At 51.4% G+C, this 13,193-nt stretch overlaps 2 protein-coding genes across 2 annotated transcripts in view; both read left to right on the forward strand.

Moving 5' to 3' along the window:
* Positions 1 to 11,820, forward strand: part of LOC6594945 (octopamine receptor beta-3R) — a 36,057-nt gene extending 24,237 nt beyond the window's left edge. The window contains exons 2-10 of the mRNA XM_026995480.1: positions 297 to 1,323; positions 3,371 to 3,571; positions 4,531 to 4,806; positions 4,909 to 5,086; positions 5,339 to 6,934; positions 7,004 to 7,307; positions 8,110 to 8,256; positions 10,177 to 10,285; positions 10,364 to 11,820. Of these exons, the coding sequence (XP_026851281.1) occupies positions 656 to 1,323; positions 3,371 to 3,571; positions 4,531 to 4,806; positions 4,909 to 5,086; positions 5,339 to 6,934; positions 7,004 to 7,307; positions 8,110 to 8,256; positions 10,177 to 10,285; positions 10,364 to 10,574 (3,690 nt within the window). The 5' untranslated portion in view covers positions 297 to 655 and the 3' untranslated portion in view covers positions 10,575 to 11,820. The remainder of the gene's footprint in view (positions 1 to 296; positions 1,324 to 3,370; positions 3,572 to 4,530; positions 4,807 to 4,908; positions 5,087 to 5,338; positions 6,935 to 7,003; positions 7,308 to 8,109; positions 8,257 to 10,176; positions 10,286 to 10,363) is intronic.
* A 287-nt stretch (positions 11,821 to 12,107) lies between these two features.
* On the forward strand, positions 12,108 to 13,163 carry LOC6594944. The gene is made up of 3 exons (XM_002020277.2): positions 12,108 to 12,224; positions 12,287 to 12,835; positions 12,895 to 13,163. Exons 1-3 carry the CDS (start codon positions 12,108 to 12,110, stop codon positions 13,120 to 13,122), a joined length of 894 nt encoding a protein of 297 aa, XP_002020313.1. The 3' UTR covers positions 13,123 to 13,163.
* Positions 13,164 to 13,193: the final 30 nt, after the last annotated feature.

The following is a 13,193-nucleotide window of genomic DNA, read 5'->3' on the forward strand; positions in this document are numbered from 1 at the left end:
ACAGAATGCAAGCCAAGAGCTCTCTCACTGCGTATACGCAATATATATTTCTGTTATTTTAATGTGGCAGGGACGGACGACGGAGATGGAGATGGAGATGGAAGTTCGTTCCGTGTTGAGTTGGACAAATTGCCGAGCATATCAATATGCCGTGGAATGGGTTTATGGTCTCCGAATGCGGTATGCACACAAAGATTTCCCCATTGTAACAGTCGCTACATTTTGGCAATTTCCCACCGTTTTACAGCCTCACGCTCTGCGATTATTTCATAAATAATTTATTTATTCATTTGCAGTTTCCCCGGCGACGACTGTTGTGCGCTCGAGCGCTGAATCGAGGCTCTGCGAGCAACTCAAACAGAGAGACACGTACCGGAAGAGGTGCCCCCGTGAGGATTGGCCAATGGAGTGGTGGAGCCCCGTTGTAGCTCCGGTCTCCGGCTCGGAGCGATGTCGGGCATGAGGACCAACTTCCCGGTCCCGTGGTTTGCATTGCAGATTGCAATTATTCGCGTTTTAAATTACGCGCACAGTTTGTCAAAGATAAACTTGGCGGCACAGCCACGACGACGGGAGATCATTATGTTCAGAGCAATGGAAAGGACTTTAATAAGCAACGTTTTAATCAGAGTGCCGGGCGTTAAGTGACCGCGAAATGAGCGACATGTCAAGGACCAAAGTTTCTGATTTCCTCAACACCAGCAGCAGCAGCAGCGGCAGCAGCAGCACTGCCATCAGTCGAACGACAATGACATTAGCTGCAACATCATCATCAGCAACAGCAACAGCAACTGCAACGAGCAGGCCCACGAAATCGATTGCAACATTCGTGGCAGGTAGCGCCGTCTTTAATGCCACGGTCACAACAACGGCCACAGCCTCAAAGAGTAGCGGCAACCTTCTGCTAACAACGGCCACACTAACGGCCTCCACGGGGTCTGCAACAACGACGACGACGAGTTTGCCTACAACATCGCAATTTGTAGATGGCTCGTTGACTTCGCTTTCATTAAGAGCCACATCGACAGCCTCAATATCATCGTCGTCGGTTGGAGCTGGAGCTGGGGCTGGCGCTGCAGCTGTCACTGGCACTGGAGCCCTGTGGTCCTCCGAGTCCCCGTTTGAGCTGTTCCCAACAGTTGGGGCAAACATAACAGCCAATATCAGCAGCATCCTCGAGCAGGGCGAGGGACAGTTGGAGGAGAGCTGGGTGGATCTATCGGTGCTGCTGCTCAAAGGATTCATCTTCTCGTCAATTATCCTGGCCGCAGTCCTCGGCAATGCCTTGGTTATCATCTCCGTACAGCGCAATCGCAAGCTGAGGTAGGTCTTTCCGTCCAACTTGTTTTCCCGGTCCCGGCTCACCTTTGACACTTGAATTTAATTGACGGTCATTGCCGCAGGGGCCCCACGACAATGCAGACAAGTAAAAGGCAGGAAAATCCTGGGAAACTCGGGCAAACAGGTGGGATGCGAGGGCGAAACCTTTTCCCCCGTAATAAATGTAATTTAAATGAGCGACAAGTGGAATAATAAAGCACAAAACGAAGTTAAATGCGAAACAAAAGCCCATCGCCCAGACATGAGAACGTTGCGATGACAGGACGCCCCAGAGTGCAGTGCAAATAAAAGTAGCATACAATTGAGCGCAAGGCATACAGTCCTGCCTCACTGTCCCGCCCACAGTGCCACCCTGCCACAGTGGGAGTGGCACCCACACGCCCCTCTTGTGTTGCACAACGTTTGTGCGTGGCGCGAATAAGCTGGCGGATTTTGATTAAAGAGTTTATGATGCCACTAAAAAGTTAAAGCACCCGCTAGATTACCCTTCTGAAGTCATTCGGAATACAGATTCATATCTTGCGGCATGCGAATAAAGCGATTCTCAGAACACAGACACCATCGCCCAACAGAAAAGCTGGATTATTCCGAGCTCTACGAGATTGCTCTAGATTACCTTTTGTTATTTACTCTTTTTTCCGTTCGGAAGCTGACATTTGTTTCTGCTTGGCAAGCAAACTTTTCTCTGAATATCAACAGACACAAATGCAGTGGCCAATAACGTGGCTGTAGACCTAATATACTACATATATAAGTAATCAGGTAATCAAATAAATGTCAGGTTTCTACTAGAACTCCGATATGTTTGCATTGCAACCCGTCAACCATCGAAAAAACGACAATCATTGCCTGCGACGCAATTGCCATGTGGTTCTTTCTCTTTCTAACCCACACACATTGCCGCAGCGGAACACGCTCAACGCGCGCTCTCTTCATGTACTCTCTTATGATCTGCTCTGAGCGAGTAGTCTCTCTCCCCACGCACTCTCTCGCTCACAGCTGCACAGCAAGGGACAGGCAGTGGACAAGAACAAACACGCCCAGCAATAGAACGGGCAGGGAACAATACCAAACGGTGTATCGCGAGGAGTGTACAGCTGAGAGTACACTGAGCATAATATTCGGATAGCCAAAGAATCTTGATCTGAGAGTAAACATATAATAAAAGGCCTTATTTCCAGAGTATCTGGCCATACAAAAAATACTCTTCTTTTGAAAACCTAATGAACGTAGACTATTCTTATCATTCGATCGATAAAAGTATGTACTGTTGGAATGAGCCAAAAAGCAATTAACTAGCAATAAATAATAACGAACGAGTGAAAAAATTCTTGACAGAATTAATATTTTTTTGGACCGTAGAAACTGGCAAAATACTTTGGTTTTTCACACCCATTCTGTCGACATATCAATAAACACTTTTCAGAGGAGCAAAAAGGAATAAAAACGTTGACACAAACTGAAAAGAAATGAACAACCGAACCACTGAAAGCATAAATTTGAATTCTTGCCATAATATACCCGACCCCATCCGTTGGCTGGGCAACCGCATAAACCTCGCTTTCAGTTTCTGTGATATTTGGCTTAAAAAAAATGGATGCTATGCTCATGATTGTTGCCACATCGCTGTGGGGGGCAGCTGGAGGTGGCAGCTGCCTAGTCAGTCGAATGACTTATGACAGCCAAGGAAATTGCTGCATAAAGGTGACCTGAAGCCGGCAGCTACGAGCCAGACAGAGACAGAAGGAGAGAGAGAGAGGAAACGAAATGGAATGGAATGCAATGCAATGTTTAGCTAAGCTGCCAGTCCTTTCCCAGCGGGGAGAAGGCCAAGCACACACACACACACATACATATGTATGTATGTATGATGTGTCACTCGTGCGACACTCGTATGCTTACATTTGCCCCCGTTCGAGAGCCGGCAAAAACGCATAGTGTTGCCCGCTGTGAACCCAACCCATCCATAGTCGCATGTCCATGGTACTCGTGACCCTAACGATCTCTTGGCCCTTTGTTTCGTTCACAGGGTGATAACCAATTACTTTGTGGTGTCGCTGGCCATGGCGGACATGTTGGTGGCCCTCTGTGCGATGACATTCAACGCGTCCGTGGAGCTGTCCGGCGGCAAGTGGATGTTCGGGCCGTTCATGTGCAACGTGTACAACAGCCTCGATGTTTACTTCTCCACGGCGAGCATCCTGCACCTCTGCTGCATCTCCGTCGACAGGTGGGTACTCATTGTAATCGTATTGTACAATATATTCAACGATTTAAAGTCAATTGCATGCACTGCTCTTGGGGGAAAGCCTTTAAATAGATCTCTCCCAGACCATTAATCTTTCCCAGATGCCTGGTGGCAAATCACTTTCCATACAAAAAGAGCCCCTCGCCGTCCCCGCCCCCTCCCCGTACCCGTTCGCGTTCCCCGGCGCATTGCGAATAAGAAACAATTAATTACCGTGAATGGAGCGCACATCAAAAGCAAACATTAGGCCGGGGCTGTATGATGAATGCGGCCCAAATGATTTGCAGCTGGCCGTGATGTGGGCGTGCCAAGGGACACCCACGCCCACGCCCACGCCCACACCCCTCGAACGCCGCCACGCCGTTAATTGGCGCTATGCCTGGTCAGAGGAGACTTCCACAGCTGCGACTACTCCCCAGGCCCGACCAAACAATGCTCCAAATGCCCCATACCCGGTGGCGGCTGGACAGTGGGCAAGGGGCCTTTGTCTGTTTTAATTAATTTGTGTTTCACTCACCTTTCGATGGGCCGCAAAACCCACTCGAACACACACACAAACAGCAAACAAAGGAGAAAGCAGAAAAGAAACAACAGAAGCGAGGCCCCCATCGAAATTAGAAAATTAATGATGGTAGGCCTCAACCAATATTTCATCCACGAAAACTACTCCTTTCGGTTATCCTGGCGAGATCTGGTATCTGGCATCTGGCATCTGGGACGAGGTGTTTATGCACGAAAAACTGAATCAATTATGGTATTACACTGAGAAAAATGAGTTCATCCTCTCAGACGGAAGAAGCATTTCAACGCCTATGGTATCCTATAGGATTTAGATTCCCAAAACAGTCCCTGAGTGGTGCGCTGCCACCTGAAGGAGGCAACCCCCCCTTTCCGCTCAGTTCACGGTTCATTTCCATTATTAAGGCTTCCCTTCCCTGCAGATACTATGCCATTGTGCGTCCGCTGGAGTATCCATTGAACATGACGCACAAAACGGTCTGCTTTATGCTGGCCAATGTCTGGATACTGCCCGCCCTCATCTCGTTCACGCCCATCTTCCTGGGCTGGTACACGACGGAGGAGCATCTGCGGGAGATATCGATGCACCCGGACCAGTGCTCATTTGTGGTCAACAAGGCCTATGCCCTCATCTCCAGTTCGGTGAGCTTCTGGATACCCGGCATCGTGATGCTGGTGATGTATTGGCGCATCTTCAAGTGAGTGTGGTCGATGGACGCCGGACGATGGGCGATGGGCGATGGGCGATGGCATGAAATTAATGGCTGGGTTAATTGTTCTTCTGTGTTCTCCGTGTGCAGGGAGGCTGTGCGGCAGCGCAAGGCCCTCAGCCGCACCAGCTCCAACATCCTGCTGAACAGCGTGCACATGGGCCACGCCCAGCAGCCCACCAACCTGAGCTATCTGCATCCGAGCGACTGCGATCTAAATGTGGCATCCACGCGCGAGGAGACGCACAGTGCACTGAGCAACTTGGAGGTGAGTGCAACGTGGGGGTGTTCTGGGGGTTCTCCTAAGGACGAGGACATTCCAGGGCAGAGGGACCGCCGCCTAACATTAAAGTTCTGTTCCCAGGAAGCGAAGTGTAGTCTGTGTGTGTGTATGTCCTGGGTTGATTGGATCGGGAGTTCGAGGGGGAATGTTCATGCCCCCCTTCGGACTCGGAATGATTCCTTTGTTGCACTCTGTAATTGATGCCTCAACATGTCTGTATGTGACTTGACTTGACAGGACATGCTGCAGCCGGCCACGGATGAGGACGACGACAAGGACGAGTGCGAGTGCGATGAACTGCGCGTGCCCTCACCCCCGCCGCGGCGCCTCAGCCGCAGCAGCATCGATCTGCGTGACCTGGAGCAGGAGCGCTACGAAAAGGTCACCCACACGGACAGCGCCCCCTCGATGATGGCCCTGCAGCAGCAGCAGCCCTCGCACAATCACAACCAGCTGCAGCCGCCAGCGCCTGTGTTCAATCCACAGATATGGACGGAGTCCTTTCCGACCGCAAAGATTACCCAAGTGGAGGGGCCGGAGACGCAGCCGGACGGAGAGCAGGAGCAGGAGCCAGAGCAGCTGCAGCATCCGGCGCTACCGCAGCAGCAGCTGAGCCTGACGAGCGGCAGTGGCAACAGCGAGCCGGAGGCGGAGTCCACGGCTTACCGGGTCTTCGGGCTGCACAGCGACGAGAGCGAGAGCAACGACCTCTATGACACGCACTTGCCGCTGGCCGAGGACAACAAGGAGCTGAAGCGCCTCATCGAGGACAACTATCTGTACTTCAAGAAGCAGACGGGCGGCACGGTCATCAGTGCACCGGGGGGCGGCAAGTACGCCGCCCTCAGCGAGACGGACTTCATCAGGCTGAAGGCGGGGGCGGCGGCCTGTGGACGGAAGGCGATTGCCGCCAGCGACTCGGAATTCCTGCGCACGATCAGCGAGGCCAGGGCCAGCACGGAGCAGCCGATGCCCGGCAAGGAGAAGGGCTTCAACTTCCTCTCGCTGCTGGCCAAGACGAAGCGCTCCAGTGCCGAGTGCTTCGCCCTGGAGCGGAAGCGGAACCAGGCCACCTCGGAGGGGTCCAGCTTCTTCCGGCGCGCCCGCAACCGGAAGCTCTCGCACAGCTACAACGGAAGCGCTGGCGGCGGCGGCAAGGAACGCAAACTTGAGCGACGCCAGCGGCAGCACAGCGACACCGACTCGACGCCCAACAAGCCGGACATCCTGCTGGACATCAACGTCCTCAGCGAGCAGAGCGGGGCCTGCGTCATCCAGCAGTTCAGCGATGGCGTGCAGCTGATCGACTTCAGCGGCGACACTGACGGACTCGGACTCGGAGTCGGAGTCGGCATCGGCCTAGGCATCGGGGGCCCGGGGGACGAGCTGGCCCAGCTGGCTGACTGCTTTGGGGAGTCCCCCAAGCATCCGGCCACGCCGCCGCCCTCCCTCTCGCCGCCCGAGCTGCCGGAGCAGAGCGGCATGCTGATTGCCAACAGCTCGGAGCTGGCCGAGATCTTCCGCTCGCTCAGCTTTCCGCTGGGCGAACAGGGGCGATGCGGCGGCTCGAGGTGCCAGGCGACGGCCCCCCAGCGAATGAGCACGCTGAGCGATCAGGTGTGCGCCAACTATCTGATGTCCCCACCGAACACTCCACCGGCCACCGCGGGCACGTCCGCCTCCAATGGCAACGCCATGGGCTCCTCCAACTCGCAGTCGGCGTCCATCAATGTGTACTTCCTGTCGCCGCCGCCGCCGCCGCATGCGGCCGGACAAGGCTACTCGCCAAGCGACACCTCCACGGTATCGCTGGATGTGGTCACCACGCTGCCGGTGCCCCAGCCCCAGCCCCAGCCCAACCCCCAGCCGCAGCAGCAGCTCCCCCCCAACATATCCCCAAAGCCAGAAATAATCCTCGACTCGACGCTATCCCCCGGGGAGGGCGGATGCGACGGCCTGGGCGGCGAGCCCAGGGATGTCACGTCCCCGCTGTTCAAGCGCAAAGATAGCTCCGGAGATGCGGATGTGAGCGTTTCCGGCGGCCGTCAACGCTGCAGCATCCTGGCCGGCTACGATGGCCTGCAGACCGTGAGGAAGCGACAGGCCTCTGTGGTGACCTATGACGTCAATGTCATTAATTTCTCGCAGGATAACAGCGACAGTCGCAGCTACATTCCCATGGGTCGCGTCTCTACCAGTTCTGCAAGTGAGTAGAGCCCCCCTTCCATATATGATTGAGTAGAGTAGAAAAAACGAAAAAGGACAACCATTAAGAGGTGATATGTGGGTAACACTCGGAGGAAAAGGCAGTCAAGGGCTGAAAGAGCGAAAGAGTATAGCTATTTGACTGCCGTTTCCACTCCGAACTAGCCTCCACTAAGTACCGCCTCTGTAGAAGAAGAACCACCAACGAAGCTTGAGTTGATGCCACTAGAGCCTTAGACTAGACTAGAGCTTTATGTTAGTTGCACCACCAACCGATAGACGACCTAGAACGCCTGCGCAACGAGTTAGGAGAGCTGTCATTGAGAAAGGAACCATCTAGAGTCGTCCTGGTCCAACTGTTTGCTTTGTTTCCTCGCTCCACCGCCCCTTCCTGGTGCTCTGTGTATGGCGTTGCATGGCACGCATGCGCATGCGATCTGTGGTGTGATGTGATCCGATCTGTGCCCCCAATCTTTGTCTAACCTACAGTCCTGTCTATGAAATACTTATGTCTGTACCTTGTCTCTCTCTCTTCCTCTCTGTATCCGTATCTGTATCTGTCTTTATCTCTCTCTCTCTCTCTATCTATCTATCTGTCTGTCTCTCTCTTTCACGCCATTTCTTTTGTGTGTGTTTGTATGTGTAAATATATGTAAAACCGAATCATCAAATTTTGTCCAACCAAAAAAACTTCTACTCCAAAAACAACAAACAAAAAACCAACCAAAAAAACCACCTGTGGTCGTCCCCGAACCAAAACAAAAAAAAAAACACCCGAAAACCAACAACAAACCTGCAAGCAGAGCACGAATTTTCCAATAAATCCTCGCTCATCCGACGCGGTGGCATCTGCATCTTTGTGGATGAGGAGGAGGCCGAGATCAGCGAACAGAAGCCGCGCGGCATCAAGTTTGCCCCGGTGTCCAGCCCGCTGCCCAAGTGTCCGCTCTGTGGGAGCGACATCAGCACCGCCAACGCCAATGCCACCGCCACCGGCACCGGCACCACAACCAACTCCACTGACACCACCGCCAATGCAAGTAGTAAACGTAGTAGTCACGCCCAAGCTCCAGATCCTGACCAGGAGCCCACACGCTTCTGGCACAAACGTACGGCGGCGGTCACGGCGTGCTGGCAGCAGAGGCAGCGCCATCGGAGGCGCCGCTCCCAAGCCGGATGCAGTCACTGTGGTGCAACCGGTGAGTCTTGTCGTATCCACCACACAGCAAACAGTAGCCAGACCCACTCGCCCCCACCCCCACCCCCACCCCCATCTCTCGCTCATTCTCGCTCTCTTTCTCTCTGTATCTCTCTGTCTGTCTCTGTCTGTCTCTTGCTCAGTCAGTTTCTGTATCTGTATCTGTATCTGTATCTGTCTCATGTTTTAACACTTCAATCCCACGCATTTCCCCCGCTTTCAGTGTCAATCATTCGCTTTTCCCGCATCAGCACTCGCATCAGACCAGGACACACACGCACTCACACTTGTATATACATGCATCCCACATACATACATAGGTATCTCGATTCCCCGAAAGCCAACATCGACATCGAATATACATCTCGCTTTCAAGGGAAAGCCAGGTCGCTGCTCCTCAAATCGAATTAACATCATTATAGCTTAACCCAAGAACCCAACCCAACCCAATCCCAGTGACCACAGGATCCTGCTCGACAGCCAAATCTGCCCCAAAACCCGTTTCAGACACCTTCTTCTCAGCTGATAACCAGCTTAGTCAGGGGGTTCACACGCACCAGGCTGGGAACCCACCGGAGTACTGAAACTGAGAACCTGGCTACTGCCCCCTCTCCCCTCTCCCCTCTCCACTCTCGACGCTTTGCCCTCATGCTGTAGATAGTCGCTTCCGTTTTGCACGTGCGTTTGCCCGGCTTTATTGCGCCTCCACCTTGCCATTGGTTTTTGCATTATGATTTCGTTCCACCTTGTCCAACGGTCTGGCCAGTCCACCCTCCTCCCCCCACCCAGCTCTCCAGAGCACTTAACATCCAAGCCCATGCCACCTCTGCGGTGGGGCATCCATCAACGGATGACGATGACGACAACAATCGAGGAGGCGGAGAGCGAAGGACAAACTTGTCCGCCACTTCCTGTTGCTCTCCCTGTTGTCCGTCTGATTTGTTTTACTTTCTCCTGCCCTCGACTCTCACTTTCCAGAGATGTATCTACGTATACGTACATCGGAGCACGGGTCTGAATGCGGGGCTGTATGTCTTTGTGATAACAAGTGTCCTGTGTAAATATTTTCAATTGTTTGCTTCGTTTTTATTACTTTCCCCCCCTCCCCACCCCACCCCACACACACACACACCCACATACATACATACCAATCAAGCAAACACCCACCCACCCACGAGAACCAGAACCAGCAGCACCCGCACCACAGCACGAAGATACAAAGATACTCGGCACCACACACTCACATGCCACACGCCGGCAGTGTAATGACAGTGATGGTCTGACGGGGCAGGGTTACAGTGCCGTCGATCCAACAGCAATAGTATTACTAATGTCAAAGTTAAACATGCCAGGACACGACCCGTCGCACACACGCCTGGCCTCTTCTCTCCACAGAACGACACACAAAACCGAGCCGAACCAAACCGAACCGAACCGTACCGCCTTTTTGCATCACACTACACCCACCCCACAGCAAAACAGAAAACAGCAAAACAGCTAACAGCTAACAGAAAACTGTCAATTGCAATGGCTTAACAGCTAAAACTTGACTCTGGTCGAGGGCCCAGCCAGACCGGGCTAAAGCGAATCGAACCGCAACGAATCGAACCTAATCAGCCAATTGCGTTCTCTCATTTCATTTCAATCCTAAACTCTTTATCTGCCTCCACAGGCGGCTCTGTGCGGCCGGCAAAGGGATGGAAGGCCGAGCACAAGGCCGCACGAACTTTGGGCATCATCATGGGCGTCTTTCTGCTCTGCTGGCTGCCCTTCTTTCTATGGTAAGTCCACAGCCGGCCAGCCGGCCAGCCAGCCATCCAGCACCTTCCTGGAGCTCATCGCTTGAACTGTTCTCTCAGGTATGTCATCACCTCGCTCTGCGGCCCGGCCTGCCCCTGTCCCGATGTGGTTGTGGTGGTGCTCTTCTGGATCGGTTACTTCAACTCGACGCTGAATCCGCTTATCTACGCCTACTTTAATCGGGATTTCCGTGAGGCATTTCGCAATACGCTGGAGTGTGTGCTACCGTGTCTGGAGAAGCGAAATCCCTACAATGCGTACTACGTCTAGACCGGATATACAACCCCCCAACCCCCAACCAAACCCCAACCCCAAACCCAAACACCCCAATTCAATATTGAACAATGCCCCTGTAAGTGATATTTAATACTTGAGAAACTCGTAATACCAAAAAAAAAAAAGTAAGCATGGAAAAACCAAGTGGAAAACAAAAGGCGTTCGTGCAAGCATCTCTAGCTAGTAAAATCCTTCGAGCTAAGCAATACTCAATGTGTGTTTCCGTATACGTGTAGTTTTTCATTTAAGCAACGATAGGGAATTAAATAAAATTTATGTTCTGTGCGCCCCATTGGTGCGACCACTCGGACGTACTGGGAGAGCGCCGCTGCCCCAGAACTACACTAAACATACTTACATAGTACATATATAAGTGTTGTTGTCTCAAGAACAAGATATACGTAAACATATATACAGATACATGCTATATACCATACAATATACATACATATACTATATAGGAAAGCCAAGCAATTGGAAAACAATCAATGGCTTATACATATGCGAAAAACTTCAGAGTTCAAGTAAATACGAGTATATTTAAGAAGCAACGATTGTCTCTTCGGCGTTTCGAAGGGTTTATACTTTTTTCGGGAAATGTTTAGGTCACTGTCCTTCTGTTATTTCGAAAAAATCTCTCTTTACTAGCACTCAAATCTTCTATATGCAGTCCCGTCCAAGTCCCCAAGAAATGAATAAGAGCAAAACACCCCTTACAATCCGATCAAAATTTCCAAGAAAGAGTGTAAACCTACAATAAAACCCCATAAGCATTAAGTATCATATATGTATGTATAATCTAGTGTTCTACAAGCAAACCAACATACTTGAATTAAAACGAAATTGAGAATTATCTTATCATTAATTATGCAATTGAAATGAAGTAAAAACAAAAACAAAAAAAAGGATAATGTAAAGAAAACGTGTACGATGCGAAGCTCTGAATTTTCAAGCCGAATGACAATCTACCAAAAAGTAAACCACAAAAAATGAGAATTGAAAATTCAAAATTGACAAGCTGTAGAAAATGTCGCTATTCGCTGCAAAATCGATTTAGTTGTAGTTACTTTTACATGTTTTTCAATTTGGTTGCCGGGAATCCCCTCTCTTGAGTTGAGAAGACTTTTGTGATAGCAAAGGAAATTGATTGTATTTCTAGTTGAATTGTTTTACGTTCGTTGCGTCTAAGGCAAAGCATCCCGTACATAACGAGTACCCTAACGAGTATCTACATATGTACTTAGGCATATACTATGTATGTATGTACTATATATAGTATGATATGATGTGTGTGCGTGTGCGTGTGCATGTTGCTATGTATTTCAATGTACTTGCTGAACTAAACTATTGCATATTAAAGTGTGAAAACAATTGAAAGCGGCCTGTGTTCACTCACTTACCCCACTCACTGTGCGTGGCATGTATTTTTAGCATCGAAGAGAGCGTATCGGCGTTATATATAGAATGGTCGTGCCGGCAGGCGGCAGATGCGTCCGTCCGTCCGGTTAGTTTGCTCACGCTCGCCAAATGCCCAACAACGCCCGCATCGAGCACACGTCCTCGGAAGCGCACGAGGGGGAAGCCACTTGTGTGGTGTACTTCAACCATCAGCTGTTCTCCGGTGGCGCCGATGGCAAAGTCCGAGTGGGTATTACATGTACACTCTAGTACTAGCCCTGGCCACATTTCCGCTAATCGCCTTGCAGGTCTGGTCGGAATCGCTGCAGCTGTTGGCCACGGTGAACGCCCACGATGCGTACATCTACTGCATGGCCGTCAATGAGCACGGGAAGCTCTACTCGAGCAGCTGCGACGGCCTGGTGAAGTACATGCAGCCGCCCTACGATGATGCTTCTGTGCAGGAGCTGTTCCGCTGCTACGACGCCATCCAGGCCATGTATTGCGATGGATCTGTGCTGTACACGGGCGACGACAAGGGTGTGGTGACCACCTGGAGCAACGATCGGATGCTCTTCAAGTACAATCTGGTGGAGGAGGTCAAGTCGCTGGCCGGCGAACAGAAGTTGATCTATACAGTGCGTGATTTGGATGTAGTCGTGTCCCTGACTGTGGAGGGCAAGTCCGGCAAGTACAGCAACAAGGCGGTGATACCCGGCAAGTCGCCCCTGACACTCCTGGGACCTATTGTCGAGGGCAAGCGCAGCTTCATTGCCTTCCCCGATCGCACAGGAATGGGCCTGCAGCTGGTTAACAATTTGCCGCAGCAACAATTCGCCCACATCTGGCAATTGCCGGTGAGTCCTCAACTTCAAGATGTAATCGGTGTCCTTACAGATTGTAAAATTGCTTGCAGAATTGCCACGAGTGGATTGTAAACAGCATTTGCGGCGACGACCGCCATTTGTACTCCGGTGGCTACGACAAACTGGTGAAAGGTTGGACCGATTTGGCGTCCCCACAGCCGCGTGCACTGGGCCAAGTCGAGGTGGGAAGTTGGGTGAACAGTATTTGCTGTGGCGACAACAATAATGTGTACATTGCGAGCAACGACGGATTTATTCGCAGTGCGAAATTTATTTAGAAAGAGTGAAAACGCGCGCGAAATAATGTGGTGCTGCCAGACCTTCAAAATTATAAGACGTCAAGTTTGGC

The sequence above is a fragment of the Drosophila persimilis genome, unplaced genomic scaffold, assembly GCF_003286085.1.
Source record: "Drosophila persimilis strain 14011-0111.01,24,50 unplaced genomic scaffold, DperRS2 tig00000000-arrow-pilon, whole genome shotgun sequence".
Classification (NCBI taxonomy): domain Eukaryota; kingdom Metazoa; phylum Arthropoda; class Insecta; order Diptera; family Drosophilidae; genus Drosophila; species Drosophila persimilis.